General features: G+C 34.2%; 1 protein-coding gene across 2 annotated transcripts in view; it reads left to right on the top strand.

Annotated features, from left to right (window-relative positions):
• The window catches only part of LOC127938689 (protein dispatched homolog 1), a 45,195-nt gene that overhangs the window by 10,469 nt on the left and 16,529 nt on the right, over nucleotides 1-18,197 (top strand). Inside the window, exons 1-2 of one of the 2 annotated variants that reach the window (XM_052535497.1) lie at nucleotides 12,393-12,841; nucleotides 15,144-15,563. In XM_052535497.1, the coding sequence (XP_052391457.1) occupies nucleotides 15,172-15,563 (392 nt within the window). In that variant the 5' untranslated portion in view covers nucleotides 12,393-12,841; nucleotides 15,144-15,171. Of the gene's footprint in view, nucleotides 1-12,392; nucleotides 12,842-15,143; nucleotides 15,564-18,197 lie in introns of those variants that run through there. The other variant, XM_052535496.1, reaches the window with a different exon arrangement.

Genomic DNA, 18,197 nt, shown 5'->3' with positions numbered 1-18,197 from the left:
CTCTCATATCCAGGTGTTTCATCTCCATTTTTACACTCTTTTATCCATATTGTTTTCTGTAGTTTGATGCAATACAGCATTCTTCTGCAGAAATACAGTGGTGTCTTTTCTCAATAAAAAAAAATAATAATAATAAATGCCCAAACCGTCAGTGTTTGTTATTTCAGCACTGATTATCCAATCCATGTCATAATATTTCTTTCTCTGTAAATGATGATAAACTAAACCTATGTATCATTTGGTGATGGAAAATGTTTGTTTGTTTATTGATTTGGATTTATTAAATAAGCTGAGAAAATTAATTCATTTATTTATTCCTAAAATAAGCTACATTATCTGTAAGAAAAATATTTTTTTTAATTTGTGATCCTAAAACAGGCTTCATTTACTATTAGAAAAATATCTATTATGTGTTTAATGATTTGTGTATTTATTTACATAAAATTAGTAATGTTCCTTCATTTGGCTTTATTTTCTATAGGAAAGCATATGTTTTTATTTATTTAAAATTATTATGAACTATCTTCTGTAAGAAAATTCCTTAATTTATTTATTCCTAAAATGTTATTTTATTTTATTTTATATTTTATTTTATTTTAATAAATGTAAAATAGCCTTCATTATATATAAGAAAATGATTTAATTATGATCATAAAACAGGTTTTATTTTCTTTAAGAAAAATATTAATGTATTTAATTTTTTATATATTTATTTACATAGAATTTGTAATGTTCCTTAATTTGGCTTGATGTTCTATAAGAAAGCATATGTCTTTTTTTATTTAAAATTAAAAAACTATTTTCGGTAAGAACATTTTATTTTTTTTAAGATTGAGAGATGCTCTAATATCATGTATTTAATAATATTTTCACTAATTTCACTTGTCTCTGTTTTTGTTGCCTGGACGACAAAATAGTAATGTGGTTTTGAGCTGACAAGGTGTGTGTGTGTGTGTGTGTGTGTGTGTGTGTGTGTGTGTGTGTGTGTGTGTGTGTGTGTGTGTGTGTGTGTGTGTTCTCAGAGCTCAGAGTCCGAGGAATGTCTCTGTTTACCAGGCAAACGTTCCTGTCAATCCAGAGAGACGGATTCTCTCAGGAATGGGAGCAATGCAGACATCAATCACTGGCCCTTTGCTGAAGGCTGGGTCACATAATATTAAGCTACATTGTAAAAGCCATAATTATTTAACTGTGTTTTCTATGTGGCCATTAAGTTTCCTAGTGTGAGAGAGTTAAGACAGACTTGTTTCAGCAGCGTCAAGCTGAATTTGCGGCATCATTTCTCCAGTCGATAATAATCAGAAATGTTTCTTGAGCAGCGAAGAATGATTTCTGAAGATCACGTGACACTGGAGACTGGAGGAATGATGCTGAAAATACAGCGGAGCATCACAGAAATAAATTATATTTTAACACCGATTCAAACGGAAAACAGCTGTTTTAAATTGTAAAAATATGTCACAATTTTTCAGTTTTTACTGTATTTTTAATCAAATAAATGCAGCTTTTGTGAGAAGAAAGAGACCTCTTTCAAAAACATTTTAAAAAATCTTACTGACTTTAAAATTCTGACTGTTATATATAAAGGTTTTTTTTTAGCATTTTTGGACTTTTATATATATTGGCATATATTAACGGCTCTAGTGTAAACCGTGTGTTATATGTGTTTGGTTTTCCTCGTCTAAACATGTGGAAACGTCTGCTGACGATCAGTGCGTCAGACTTCATCGCAGTAATTGGTCTCTGCAAGGGACACGAGTTTGAAATATTTTCTCAGCGGGATATACGTGATTTAGACTGCCAGATCTTATTAAACGTCAAAAAAAGAAACAAGTTAAATGGTTTCTCTGCTGTAGTTCTTCGAGGAAGTTACGTTTGTTAGCTGAGATCCACTTCTCTCAGCAGATTTGACAGCTGGTGTTTAACATCTAGGACCAAAAACATAAGAAATGTGGACTAAACTCTCATGATTTTATGGAAGACTCATATTTTTTATGTTACGTGTTTGGTATTGTTTTTTTTTCTTCCGTGTAAAATGCTAATGATGTGACTTGGCTCTGTAATGTGGAGCACATGCTTCATGCCGTAAACATCTGAAGTTGAATCTTGGATGCAGTAGTAAAGAAGAAAGTAGGAACCTATGTAGGAAAAAAATGCGTTAATGTAGTTTGGACCGGATGAGAAAATGTGCTTAGTGTTAGTCAGGCATCACTGTGTTTGTGCTACTTGTTGAGAATCACGTGTTGCATTACTTAAAGGAACAGGAATAGTTCACCCCAAAATGAAAAAATGTGCTGAAAATGTGCTCACCCTTAGTCCATTCAAGATTAGGATGAGTTTGTTTCTTCGTCAGATTTGGAGAAATGTAGCATTGCATCACTTGCTCACTGCGAGTGAATGGGTGCCGTCAGAATGAGAGTCCAAACAGCTGATAAAAACATCACAGTAATCCACAGTCCATCAGTTAACATCTAGAGAAGACAAAAGATGAAACAAATCCAGCATTAAGACGCTTTTAACTTCAAACTGATGCTTCCTGGTAAAATAACAAGTCCGTAATCCATAATAATAGTGAAAAAGTGAATCTCCTGTTGTCTCTCACATCAAAATCCAGACACAGAGCTGTTTGAACACTTCTTGATCTGTGCAGATTTCTCTCCTGATTCAGACCAGAACACGTTTTCACTGGAAGAAGCGTTATTATTTTGGATTATAGACTCGTATTTTAGTTAAAAACGTCTCAATGCTGGATTCGTTTCATCTTTTGTCTTCTCCAGATGTTCATTGATGAAAATGTTAACTTTTCTTTTGAACTTTCTGTTCATCTGTGAATCCTGATAATAATCAGAAATGTCTTTTGAGCAGCGAAACATCATGTGACACTGAAGACTTGACGAATGATGCTGAAAATACAGCTGCGCATCACTGGAATAAATTACATTTTAAAATATTTTCAAATAGAAAATAGCTATTTTAAATTATAAAAATATTTCTAAATTTTACTGTATTTTTGAGAAAATAAATGCATTTACTTAAAATCATAAGAATAGCTATTGCTTATACTTGGGGTCAGTAATTTTTATGAACTGCGAAGTAATTCAAGCACAGTAGAATGAAACCTCGTACACTGAAGACATACTTTTCCTGTTGGTCAGTGATTTGTGGTTAACTCCAGCAGTGTTGAGTCCAGGATGGAAATTTAGGCTTTGTTCAGATCCTTTCCATCATCCATGTGCCTGGTTTTCCATGGATGTAAGCTCGATGACCGATAATGCTTGTATGACCTTTTCCCAGTTTACTTTATATAAAGAAAGAGTTGATTTAAAAACTACTTTTAAGGTTTGTTTTTCTAAGTTGACCTTTTTAATTTGCCCACGTAAAACTTTGACAAATGCGTGCTTTTGAATGGCACCAAACCAGGCATATTTCATCCTGAAAGAAAGAACAAAGTAAGGAAGAAATGAGAAAATTAACCCTATTTTACTGCAATGCAGAAACATTTTATTCACGTTATAGTAATATTGTTAGGATATTTTATTGAAATTGCAAATTACTTTTATATGAATAAAAAAAATTAAAATCATCCCGGACGAGCCCCCTATTTATTACATCGTGTTAACTTAATAAAACAAAGAAATTTTAAGGGAATGAGAATCTAGTAAAAATCCCAATTTATAATAATAGGAATTGCATTGATAATTTAAAAAAATGTTTTCAATGTCATCACACTTATTTCAAAACAGTTTGTTGTTTATGCCAATATTAATAACTCGGGTGGGTTAAAGTTTGCAGCTAGTATGAATGGTTTAGTTGAGATGTATTGCATGAATGTTTCAATTTAAGAGATTTTGATCAAACAGCCAAAGATGCATTTTCCCCCCCATACTGGTATTTACTAAATGAGCATGAGGAAGAATTATAACTATTTTAATTAATATGCAATAATATAACAATAAGTACGTACACTACTGTTCAAAAGTTTGGGGTTGGTAAGATAATAATAAAAAATATTTTTTTTTGAAAGAAGTCTCTTTTGCTCACCAAGGCTGTATTTCTTTAAACAAAAAAATATATAAAAATTTGAAATATTATTAAAACAAGAAATTGCTGTTTCCATATGAATATATATTAAAGTGTAATTTATTTCTGTGATGCTCCGCTGTATTTTCAGCATCATTCCTCCAGTCTTCAGTGTCACATGATCTTCAGAAATCATAATAATATGATGATTTGCTGCTCAGCAGACATTTTTGATTATTATCAATGTTAGAAATTTTGGAATTTCTACCAAGTAATAAAAAATTTAATTGTGACTTTTCACATTTTGAATTTGTACTCCTGAGAAAAAAAAAAAAGTATTTTCCTCTAAAATTAAAACGTTAATTTATTTTTGAAATTGTGCTCAAGAAATGTATTATTATTATGATTATTAGACATCATTATTATTATTATTATTATTATATAATATTAAAAATATTATTATTAAGTGCAAACATTTTTTTAAGTAACCTTGTGAATTTTTTTTATGAAAACATAAATGCACATAAATGTGAGTATTCTGGAGCAAAGGATGTTGCTATTAGTTTCTATCCAGCGAATCCCTCGCAGTCTTGCTGGACTCTGATAGATGTGGCAGACTCTTTCAAAGAGTTTCTTCCTGAAAGCAGTCAAAGCTTTCCACTAACGGAAAGAGTGTAAGTGATGGTTGAAGATGCCGAGATCTCCGCTTCGGTCTCTGACCTCTCGCTATACATCCTAAGCTGGGAAGAGCAAATATTTAGCAGCCTCCCAACAATGACAGACTGGGACAAATGGATCGCTAAGTGTGTTTCATTCCTCAAGACCTCTAAGCTCTTCAGAATGGGCTGAAAAAATACAAAAAAACAAGTGCTAAGAGTAATTATGCTGGATCTGCTCTAATATCCAGAGCATTATGGTGCAAAAGTGTGTTAGCGTTCCTCCTATAAATCACTGAGGTGGATATTTGCTCAGTGCTGTTTGGGAAACTACTTAAAGGCCATTATGGCACAATATATTCACCGTTTCCTTCTCTGTCTCGGACGTTAACACTGACTTTATTGTCTGACACACTGCTGTTACCGTTTTTATAGCTCTGGTTCTGCTTCGAAAAGGCTCTTTTTACATCATCCACCGGTCTTATGCCACATTAATTGCCTGTTCTGTACAAATATACAATTGTGCATCAAAATAATGGTCGTTTTACAGCAAGAGGAAGTCTATAGAATGAGCGAAGTGAGTTCTTCACAGGTGCGACAGGATGGTTTGATGAACCAAAGGTTTGGTTGAAATTACGAGAAAAGTTAGGTTCAGGATGCAAATACTTATTCAAGTTTTTGGTTTTTGGTTTTTTAACACAAAGTTGCGGGGTCGGTAAAATATTTTAATGTTTATAAAAGCCTCCTCTGCTCAACGGGAGGTTGCATGTATTTGATCAAAAATAATAGAGTGAAATATTAGTGCAATTTAAAATAAATGTTTTCTATTATAATTCATTTGAAAGTGCAATAAAGCTGTATTTTCAGCATCATTCCTCCAGTCTCCAGTGTCACATGATCTTCAGAAATCATAATAATATGATTTGATGCTCAAGAAACATTTCTGATTATTATCAAAACTGTTGTGCTGCGCAATATTTTTTTGGAAACTATGATATATTTTATTTTTCACGATTCTTCGAAGAACAGATAGTTCAAAAGAACAGCTTTTATTTGAAATCTTTTAAAACATAAATGCATTTAATGTCACTTTTGATCAAATGAATGCATCCTCGCTGAATAAAAGATCTTACTGACCTTTTATGGTTTTATTAACTTGTTGCGATGCATTTTGTGAATAAACCTAAAACTAAAACATAAAAAAAGTTATTTAAACTTTCGCTGAAATAAAATATGCATTATTATTTTTATTAATTTTTTTAGTTGCAAAGGCAACATTTTGCATTTAGTTTAGTGCTTCAATAGCTACAACTAAATTAAGGGAACCTTATAAATAAAAATAATTTTATAAAGATATTTTATTATTTGTGTGTGTGTGTGTGTGTGTGTGTGTGTACATATACACATTAAAAAAACTAAAAGCTAACCAATAAAAATGACAAAAACAACTACATTTCTGACACTAAAATGAAAGTGAAACCTGAAAATAACATCTAGTTCAAAATTGTTTCTTGGTTTTGGGGTCTCAGAAATTAATATTTGGCTGCCAAAAGCACTTCTCATACCCTTATATATTGTAAAAATTTGTGCTTTTGGATTCAATCCAAGTTTTGGAACGACCCTCATCTGTTCATTTAAAGAAAGAAAGTGTTTTTTACTTCATGCACATAGATTGGTTAGAGAAATATACACTGTCAGTAAGTTGTAAATAAAGCATGTTTACAAGAAAATACTGTTTCAGTCTTTGCATATAACTCACTGTTACTTGTAGTTTCTTTGTAATTGTTTGTGAAATTTACTGCGTGGAAATTGTGTTTTTTCCAGTGTAGATAAAGAAAGGAATTCTTTCTTTCTTTTTGTGTGATGTGTTGTATTTTTGTAATGCATTTAAGCAAAGCATCACGATCCTGACACCCGATCTGTTCTTTTAAAATACTCAGGGTAAAGCATATAAAAAACGCCCGGATTTCTCCTTTCCGAGCCACTATTGCTGTCATTCTTCTGCCACAGTATCACTTTCCTGACATTATTCGTCGTTCAAAAGTGTAGTTCAAGTGTCATCCATGAGACCAGAGCATCAAGTTATGCACAGACTCGCCTCCAAATCAGAAAACATTAAAACACTGACACACTCTCTGCTTTCCAGTCCTAGAAACATTTGTTAGTGTGGAGCACAAGATCACACACATGTTTGTATTTATAGGACACATTTGTCAAAGCACACATCCATCATTCGACCCGTCTGCTGGTACCCATACGCTAATGTTTCAGATGGAAATTCTTAACAAAAATGTGTCTGTTTTGCACACTTGACATTTGTCGAGATTGCCTTTCAGTTTAACACCACTAATGGAAAATGCCGTGTTAATTACCTAGGATAGTTTAGATAGTTTCTTCATCAGATTTGGAGAAATGAAGCAAGTGAATGGGTGCCGTCAGAATAAGGCCATATTTGAGACTCACAGATTCTAATAAAAAAAAGACTCTTGGATAAATAAGTTAAGCAAAGCAGCTTTAAGTGTACATCTGGAAATATTAAAGTTATCCCTATGTTTACTTTATAAAAATCTGATTTCACAGCAAAAAGTAGGCTTTAAATAATTGCTAACATAATCCTATAGTGTCATATTTGTCCAGATTCAGTGAAAAAGACAGAAAATGGCTCTTGTATTTTAAAGAAAGCTTAAAAGCATTACTGGTTTGCATCCAGAGTCGTAGTGCAACTCTGAATGCAGTGCGCACACGTGTGTGTGTGTTTGTATGTGTGTGTTCATAAAGCCAAAACCAAAATATAGGTTAAAACAGGATAAGCTTCAATGCAACTAGCTATTTAGGAGGTGAATGCATGCAACTCCCAGTATATAATGCATGAACGCACACATTTCTAATGCAATATGTACAGATTGTTTTGTGTTGTTGTGTTATTTGCACATTTTTAATGTGGCCAGCAGCTGTTGGTTCACGGCGCTCATTGGAAACATGACACAGGCGGGATGCCAGAAGTCTTTCCCCAGCAGAGCGCTGTTAGTACGGGTCTGTTCATTAAAATCAGACCCAACACACACACACACACACACACACGTCTGTCTTTCCTGGGGCTGTTGAGTGAAATCATGCAGGGTGAGGTGATTTGGTTTGTGTTGGCATGAAAGCGGAACGAGACGCAGACCAGGATGCCGTGTTGCGGGTGGAACCGCGTGGAAACAGCTGAAATTTATTATGCACTTATGATATTTTTGTGGTTTTTGTGGCCGTTTTTCACAAATGTACTCGTAACATTTTTTTTTGTGGTTGGCTTGCACAAATGTTTGTGTTAAATTTTCATCAGTTAAGGATTTATGATTTAATTCTGCTGTGTGGAATCCGCTTTACGCAAACGGTCTGATGTTGTTGGTGATGAGTTTCTAGATGCGTTACAGTAAAGTGTAAGACTGGACGTGGATGGGAAGGTTCAGTGAGGTTTGTTGTTTAGCTTCTTGCTCGAATTTGTCCTTTTAGGAACTATGTGTTATTGTACACTACTGTTCAAATGTTTGGGATTGGTTGGTTTTTTAGAGAAATTTATACTTTTATTCAGCAAGGATGCATTTAATTGGACAAAAGTGAAAGTAAAGACATTTATGTTCAAAAACGGAACTTTCTGTTAATCAAAGAATATTGAAGAATAAAACACATCACATTTTCCTCGAAAATATTCAGCAGCACAACTGTTTTCAACATTGATAATAATAATAAATCAAATCATCATATTTTCATGATTTCTGAAGATCATGTGACACTGGAGACTGTAGTAATGATGCTGAAAATACAGCGGAGCATCACAGAAATAAATTATATTTTTCACATATATTGACATTGAAAAACTTCTTTTAAATTGTATAACTGTTTCGCAGTTTTACTGTTTTTGCTGTTCAAATAAACCGTTTTCTCATCAAATAAATGCAAATTTGGTGAGCAGAAGAGACTTAAATAAAAAATGTAAATAAAACATAATTCCGTAATTAATATTGAAAAAAAAACCTGTGTTGAAAGCCATAACATTTTTTTAAATGCAAATAAAAATTAATTATATATTTAGATGCATGTAAATGCATAGTAAATTGATTCGTTTTAGCCATTTTAGCCCGTTTCAGTTTGCCCCCCTAAAAGTAAATGTTGAAACTTTTTGGCTTATTCCTGCTATAATACCGTCAGTCTGCTGTTTCTTCTCATTTTGGCCTTGAGACATCATGTCAGAATTCCTCTGGCCCCGAAACTCCCTGTCTTTGGAATCTGAGGCCCCTAGAGTAGTTTGACATCCACACTCCATAAAAGTGTGTGGAAGTCCAGAAGACTGTGTCTGACTGTGTCTTCCAGAGATTGACTCGTTCTGCTGAAACAGACAGCTACTCTGATTTATCATCTTTTTACCAGCTCTATCTGTCTATGCATGAACTTCTGTAGGCAACAGTATCCAGGATATAGACTCTTAAAAAATAAAGGTTCCAAAAGGATAACCATATTTGGATTCCCAAAGAACCAGAACCAGAATATTTCAAAAATCTGCAGTGCAATTGACTTTTTATTTTATTTTAATGACGTTAAAGGAATATTTCACCCAAAAAGGAAAATTTGCTGAAAATGTGCTCACCCTCAGGCCATACAAGATTAGGATGAGTTTGTTTCTTCATCAGATTTGGAGAAATGTAGCATTGCATCACTAGCTCATTGCAAGTGAATGGGTGCCGTCAGAATGAGAGTCCGAAACAGCTGATAAAAACATCACAATAATCCACAGTCCATCAGGTAACATCTAGAGAAGACAAAAGCTGAAACAAATCCAGCATTAAGACGCTTTTAACTTCAAACTATTGCTTCATCTAAAATAGTCCATAATCCATAATAACACTTCCTCTCTCACATCAAAATCCAGACACAGATTTGTTGAGAGCTGTTTAAACACTGCTTGATCCGTGCGGATTTCTCTCCTGATTCAGACCAGAACACTTTTTCACTGTAGGAAGCGTTATTCTGGATTACGTTATTCTTGTATTTTGACCAAAAGTGACAACTTGAAGGTGAAACGTCTTAATGCTGGATTTGTTTCAGCTTTTGTCTTCTCCAGATGATAACTGATGGACTGGAGTGCTGTGGATTATTATTTATTGTGGTTATGATGTTTTCATCAGCTGTTTGGACTCTCATTCTGACGGCACCCATTCACTTGCAGTGAGCAAGTGATGCAATGCTACATTTCTTCAGACATGATGAAGAAACAAACACAGATGATGTTTTCTCACCATTTGCTCTCAACCAATCAGGCTTCAGATCAAATGACAAGCCAGGCGTATATAACAAACCTACCTGAACAAAGTAAACTAAATGATGGTTTGTGGCATACGGTACAGGGTTTGTGCTCTCGCTCGCACCTGAGAGCCGTTAGGCAGCACTTCTATGAGGAATGTAAATCATGAACGCACTCCCATATTTCATTTCCAGCCAAACATCCCATCCCTCCCTACTTTTATGGATCAACATTTTTGTAGCATCGAATAAAAGGCTGCATATGAATGTGTTTTACGGCACTGGAGAAAGATCAAAACAAACTAGACAAATTATGGAGCAGAACAAAGCGAAAGAGTTGAGAACTCCTGGGAACTCAACTCAATGTTTAGATGTCTAATAAGAAAAGTATATTGACAGTAGATTTGAAGTTACTTAGTCGATAATTTAACAACACATTTGCTCGTTCACTTAGTAGGTGGCATTAGCTAACTCTCAATATAAATAGATTGGAAACTGTTACCTTGTTGCATTTTGGAATAGACAACATCCTAACCCACCCTTCCTCTGTGACCCTCATCCTTCTGTGATGTGCTTTTTCTTTTCTCTTCCCTTCTTTCTTCCTTCTCTCCCGCTGTGTTGTTGGCTGACCTTGTCAGCTTTGATGAAGTGCTGGCGATCGATCGAGGGTTTACCCGGAGCGTTTTGATTACAGCTCCATCCAGTGCCCCCTCTCTCTCTCTCTGTCTCTCTCTCTCTCTCTCTCTCTCTCTCTCTCTCTCTCTGTCTCTCTCTCTCTCTCTCTCTCTCTCTCTCTCTCTCTTCTCTTTGAAGTTCATCTGCCTGTTGTTATTTCAGACGGGCATCTGCAGCTGAGCTTGAACATGTGGAGTTGGGATGGAGCTATCTGTCTTTCTGTGTATCAGTCTTTCCATCCATCCTTCCAATCTTCCGTCTATCTATACATCAATCTGACTATTAGTTTTTTATTCTATTCATCCATCCATACATATTTTGTTTCGTCCATTCATCCATAAATCTGTCTTTTGATCCATCAATCCATGCTTTTTCTATGTATTGTTGTTTATTGTGTTGTTGTTGTTGTTCTGTTTTAATTATGTATTTTATAATTGTAAGGTGTTCTTGAGTGTCTTGAAAGGCACCCAGAAATAAAATGAATTATAATAATAATAATAATAATTATTATTATATATCCCTCCGTCTTTCTATCATCCATCAATCCGTCTTTCATTCCATCCATCCATTCATCCGTCTATCTATCTTTCGTTCCATCCATCCGTCTGTCTTTTGTTCCATGCATCCTTTTAATTCCATCTATCCATCCGTCTATCTGTCTTATATTCATTCCATCCATCCATCCATTCGTCTATCTGTCTTTCATTCTATCCATCTGTCTTTCATTCCATCCATCCATTCATCCGTCTATCTATCTTTCGTTCCATCCATCCGTCTATCTGTCTTTTGTTCCATGCATCCTTCTTTTAATTCCATCCATCCATCCGTCTATCTGTCTTTCATTCCATCCATCCATCCATTCGTCTATCTGTCTTTCGTTCTATCCATCTGTCTTTCATTCCATCCATCCATTCATCAGTCTTATCTGTCTTTTGTTCCATCCATCCATCCGTATATTTGTCTTTCATTCCATCCATCCATCCATCTGTGTATCCGTCTTTCGTTCCATCCATCTGCCTTTCATTCCATCCATCCATTCATCTGTCTATCTGTCTTTTGTTCCATCCAATTATCCGCCTTTGATCCATGCGTCTTTTGTTCCATCCATCCTTTCATCCATAATTTTTTTCATCCACCCATCCATTTATCCATCCATCCGTCATTGGTTGCTTCTATCCATCCATTCATTAATCCCTCTGTCTTTTATTCATTCAATTCATCCATCCGTCCCTCCATCGTCTTTTGTTCCATTCATCCTTTCATCCATCATAAATGAAATGTGAAATATATATATATATATATATATAATGATCCTGATATGATCATAATCAGATTCATTATTATCATTAATAATCTTGTTGGAAGCATCAGTTTTAACATTAGGGTACGATATTTATATAGACGATAATTATTAGAAAATATAACTATAGAAATCACACTTCTAGTCTTATCACAAACTCTATATCCTGAATTTCTACCTTCTGCATTTCTCAAGCCAAGTCTTGAACAAATCCAAATTATTTATCATAATGTGAAATAATTTGTAAGCTGCGGTATGACTTGCTATTAGTATGACTATGATCTTCCACACATCACAGTATTATCTCTAAAACCAAACGCAAAGGTTGAAATAGAGACGTGAATAGCAAATCTGCTCGATTTTGCTTCATAAGTCTACATTATACGCTTCAATTCAATGCAGCTCTATGTATTATAATGAGAGCGCTCTGATTGGCTGGCGGCCGCTGACGTCAGGGATCCCGTCGCTCGCGGTGTCGCATGCGCTCGGCTTTATGGAAGCGCTGGAGCGTTTGTTGCGTCGCGTCAACAGAGAGTCTGAATGCGCTCCGTTGTTCTCAACAAATGCGCGACATAGCTCGCTCCTTTCGAAAGGATTACAGCGTTGTATTGTGATCTTGGAATGTTATTCTATCTCCTGCTACGAAACTGCGCTTTAAAAGCAGATTTAAAGTTAGTTCACGGAGTTTCAGACGCGTTTGTTTGGATGTTTGTGAGCAAAAGTTTGTCGAGTGCAGAAGAAGTAAATAACGCGGTTTGCAGAGACGAGCTGAGCTCAGACTGATGAAGACCTCTGAACATACTGTATGATTGCATCTGAACCAAAAACCTCGTTTAACTCAGTCCTGTGTCTTGGGCTCATGTAATGTTTCTGTAAAGAATGGAAATCTGCATCTGACCTACATTCAGTAAGTTTGTCTTTTGTTTATGATTTACATCGACAGGATTTTATTTGTATTTTTTCTATCTATCTATCTATCTATCTATCTATCTATCTATCTATCTATCTATCTATCTATCTATCTATCTACCTACCTACCTATCTATCTGTAATGCTGTATTTATCCTTTTAGATATTAATTTCTTTTAGGATGTTCCATGAATCATAGTAGTAATTTAGTTGAATATATATATATATATATATATATATATATATATTATAAAATATTATAATTTTTTATATATATATATATATATATATATATATATATATAATATTATTATTATTTTAATTTTTTTTTGATTAATGCTTGTCCTACGGTCATAATTTTTAATTATGTTAAAGAGAAAATTACATACATTGGCTTGTTGGCAGTATTAATTTTATACTCATTATTAAAAAAAAAAAAAAAAATATATATATATATATATATATATATATATATATATATATATATATATATATATATATATATATGGGTTGAAATAATAAAATAATGCATCACGTGTAGAAAAAGAATAATCAGCATTTTTTTCTAAGCCCAATGCTTTAATTTCTCCATATGTCCAGCAGAATGTGTATGTATCTCTGAAGGCTTGGTTTAATCATGGTGACTTCTGTTGATCATCTTCCTCCAGCGCACAGCGTTCAGAAGAAAAGCACACTGAGCATTCATAAAGCTCTTCAGAAAGCTCTCTCTATCTGCCTGCTTTTTAAATGGATGCGGTTCCACTGCAAACACGAGCGGACGCTGTGTTTACAGGACAGTCACCTCAGTATCAAAAGAGATCTTTCATGAGCTCTTATTTTGGATGCTCGAGACGATTTTGGGTTTCTAATGGAGTTGTGCAGGTCTCCATCTGTCACGTAAGGACATCGGTGATTTACTTCACGGGAAGCACTGACCATGGCGTCAGTGTGTGTGTGTGTGTTTCTGGGCAAACTTCCAGTATCACAAGTGTGTGTTTTACCTGAGTAATACGCTTGGATCTTATTTTACCGTGATATGCATGGCGTGCACTTTTTAAAACATCCAATGAAACATTTAATATCGCAGAGGCGGCTCATGTCATTCCTCAGCAACAATTTCCTGGCCATGGGGGTTGAAATTCAAGCGTACCATGAAACGTGGACGACTCTGCTGTGTTTGAACCTGTTCTTTTCAATCAGACAGAGGCTTTGAAATTCACTTTGTTCACAAAGCCATTCTTCCTGAAATTAAACTGGGGTTGGTAATGGAGAACCGGTTCTCAGTCTGAAGTGGTTCATTTTTTTTTTTTTTTTTTTTTTGAAAAATTAAGTTTGTAAAGTTGTGATTTTTCTTGGAGTTTGTTGGTTTGGTTTGTGGCTTGAAACTTTTGAATTAAACATTCCCATCCTCTATGAAGAAAACTAATGAGAATGAAGGCTGTCAGAAAGATTTTTACAAATGACTCTCTTGTGAGTCGGTTCTTATCAACGAATCGTTCTCTAACTCATGAGTCATTGGTTTGAATCAATCTAATGATTCACTTATTAACTGAATCAGTAAGAAACTGAATTATTTAATAACACAATCTCTTTTAAATGGAATCAGAACCTGATTTTTTTATTTTTTTTTCATTAGGTTTATTATAGTTAACTAAAACTCAGATTATAAAAATGGCTTTAACTGAAATAAAATATTCAAAAACATATTTTATTTCAGCTAGTTGCAGCTAGTCTTTTAATTAAATTATATATATATATATATATATATTGAATTGCTTCAGATTTTTTTTTAAGTCAACATTTATGTGATAAAAGTTGAGTCGATAACGTCATTTAATTAACAAATTAATATATGAAAAAAATAAATGTATTTTATTTCAGCTAGTTGCCAAGTCACATTTCGCTTTCATTTGGTTTAACTGGATGTCCTAAAATAACTAAACCTCAAACTGAACTAAAAATGACTTAAATGATTATACATACACACACACACACACACACAAAAAAAAGTATATACATATATAAAAAAAATAAAAATGGAAAAAAGCACAAGAAAATTACTAAAACTTAACCAAAATGAATACTGAAACTAAAATGAAAACAAAAATAGAAATAGACACATTCAAAATATTATTTAAAATTATAACAGTATCTTAATTTTATCAAAATAAAACTGGTTTCCATACACATGCAATCACTTCAGCTTCATCTCAAGAGTCAGTATACCTTTAACATTTGTCGTAAATGGTTTAATGCAGATGTCTGTGCACGAGTGACCGTGTCTGTGTGTTTAATCGCAGATTAAGTCGTGGTCAGCGAGCGAGGATCATGGCCCTGAGCGAGGCCTTCATCACCAGCAGCGCTGGATCCTCAGCAGACACCGGTTACCCTGCTGCAGACGCCACTGAAGAGCCGGAGGACGAGCAGACGGGTCAGAACGGTGCCGTGTGTCCGTCTCCTCCAGGCTCCGCCTCCTCGTCACATGTCACAGACTCTCAGAGGCGGGCTGTGCTGCTGCCAGCGCCCTGCTGTGTTTACTGCTCGCCCCGTCAGCCCGTCTGCTGCAGCGGGAACCAGCAGGATTGTGCTCTCTTCCAGAGCGGCGTGTCGTCCGCAGCGCTTCACATGTCCTCGTCCTGCGTTCAGGGCGTGCGCTGTTTCTGCATGCAGCATCACTGGCCTGAGCATCTCCAGAAGCAGCCCAACATGACCACACTGAGGTGAGCTCGGGGTCTCCTCTGCGTTTCAGAAAACTTGATTATTCTGTGCATGGTGTATTGTTTGATAGTATTCATGTTCTCAGACAAGTATGTGTTTCTATGGCAACAGGCATAACAAATGATGTAAACATTTACTCGAAAGTTTAACGAATTCAAATGTTGAGGTTGGCAAGATTTTATAGTGTTATTACAAAGTCTCACGGGTGTATTTATTTGATTAAAAATAAGGTAAAAAATGTGAAAAAATATTACAATTTAAAATAGCTGTTTACTGTTGTAATATATATTGCAATATAATTTATTCCTGTGATCAAAGCTTTATTTTCAGCATCATTCCTCCAGTCTTCAGTGTCACATGATCTTCAGAAATCAGAATAATATGTTGATTTGCTGCTCAAGAAACATTTCTGATTATTATAAATGTTGAAAACAGTACATTTTCATTTTATTTATTTCATTGATTCACAGATGAATAGCGAGTTATTTGAAATAGACATCTTTAATAACATTATAAATGTCTTGACTGTTATTTTTCATCATTTGAATGCATTCTTGTTGAATAAAAGTATTAATTTATTTTTTAAAATTACCTTGCAAACTAACTAAACTAGAATAAGCTCTAAAATAAGTAAAACTGAAATCAAATTAAATCAAAGTTGAATTCAAAAGTTATATTATAAATTTAATAATAATGACAAATGACTGAAGCACATTTAGTTTGACAGGCGTTCATACTTGTGGAGTAATTGTTAATTAATATCATTAAAAAGAGAATTGAAATAAAGCTTAAAATATAAGAATTAGATTAAAAAGTTGACTTGAGTAGTACTAAAATAAATAACACAAATAAATTAAAGCAAAATAAAAGAATAACATTCGATTTGATGTATAAAACGTTCAGAAGAACAGCATTTACTTGAAAAAAGGAAACTTTTGTAACATTATAAATCTCTTTATTATCAATTTAATGCATCCTTGCTCAATAAAATGATTCATTTCTTTGTATAAACCCCAAACGTTTCGACAGGAGTGGGATTTAGGACAAAAAGCGAAGTGCTTATTCACAGCTGCCTTGGTCTGGACTGTAATTGAAGAGGCAGGTTGCTTTAGATCAGGTCAGAGATTCTGCTCTGTGAATCAACATCAGCATCTCACACAGAAACATATCCAGTGTGTTTGATCTGCTTCTGCTGATTTGGAGAGTAGCAGTCATAAGTTGAAGCTTTACTAGTGATAGACACATTTATATCATACAGACAAATTAATAATCACTATGTGAGATGTGAATCTTTGATTGACAGCCAATCAAATTGATTTAGTTCACGGCTTCAGAGATGACTTCAGAACCATTTGATCTGGTTCACAATTCAGTTTAAATTAATGATTCGATTGAGCATTTTATAAGTGTATTTAAAGGATTATGCAATATGGCAAAAAAAAAAGGGAAACTACTTATTGCACACATTAAATATGTACATACAGGCTATTTATGGAATGTGCCGACCTAGAAAACCATTCCATGTTTCATTTTTAAAGTTATTTTTGTATTTCCACAGGTTTTAATATTTTTTTTTTCTTTTTTTCTTTTTTTTCATAACCATATGTCAGTTGAATTAATCCTAAAATTTAAACTTCTAATGATGATTATGATTATTATTATTAAGCAAATTTATTATTATATAATATAATTTTAATTTGTTACATTTTTTTTTATGGCACTTCGGTAAATCATGTTTTTTTTAATTTTTTTTTATTAATTTTATAAAATTTTATTTGAAGGTCTCAAATGCGAATATAAAGAAAAAATTATTTTAAAATGTGGAAAAATAAAATCAAAATGCTATTAATTAGATTTTTTAGCATTTTAAATCCAAGTCTCAAGATGCTACATATGCATCGCCAGGATTTATAATCTATGCATCGAGACAACAAATGAATTAAAATATGTATTATCACTATCTCTTGCTGTTAAATCGGCGGTTACCAGAATAGTTGCCGATATTATGGTCTTTTTCTTACCTAAAGACACATTAGAAGAAGCCTTCATATATGAATGCATTTAATAGAATCATTAATCTCATTGTGAGTCATGAATCAATTCACCTAAAGATTCACATCCCTACAAAAATGTATTGCTTAACTCCTACCACTGACGGAGTGCACGATGAAACTATAAAACTGTTTTCAGAGAGCTAATGGTCTTTTAGTACCTGAGGATTTTCCAGGAAATTATGCAGTTGAGCCGATCTTCCACCTGAGGAATGATGAATGGCTTTCGTTGACTGAAAAAGAGAGAGCTGACATGTAGCCTTCAGGGGTCATGTCACATGTTGAACCTGACACGCTTCATTTATCTGACTAGAACGTTTCTACCCAGGTGCAACACGCTAAAGCAGATTTCGGATGTGCATAATGTTGGTCATTTTAGTTTCTGTGCCTCTCAGCTATTAATTGAACATGCATTCTGAGTTTGAAGTGATTCACTTTCACTTCGGACGGGAACGATGCTTGTCTTGTCGTGCCTGTGTAAGTCAACAGATGCTTCGTTCAGCTCCTTCAGTTCCTTTTCAGGAAGATGTTTGATCAACGTCAAACAGAAACTTTGATAAATCTGTCCCGGTGTTTAAAGAATCA

This window comes from Carassius gibelio, chromosome A20, assembly GCF_023724105.1.
Source record: "Carassius gibelio isolate Cgi1373 ecotype wild population from Czech Republic chromosome A20, carGib1.2-hapl.c, whole genome shotgun sequence".
In the NCBI taxonomy this organism is placed as follows: Eukaryota; Metazoa; Chordata; class Actinopteri; order Cypriniformes; family Cyprinidae; genus Carassius; species Carassius gibelio.
Note: the sequence above shows the minus strand (reverse complement) of the source record. Positions and strands in the feature narration are given on the sequence as shown.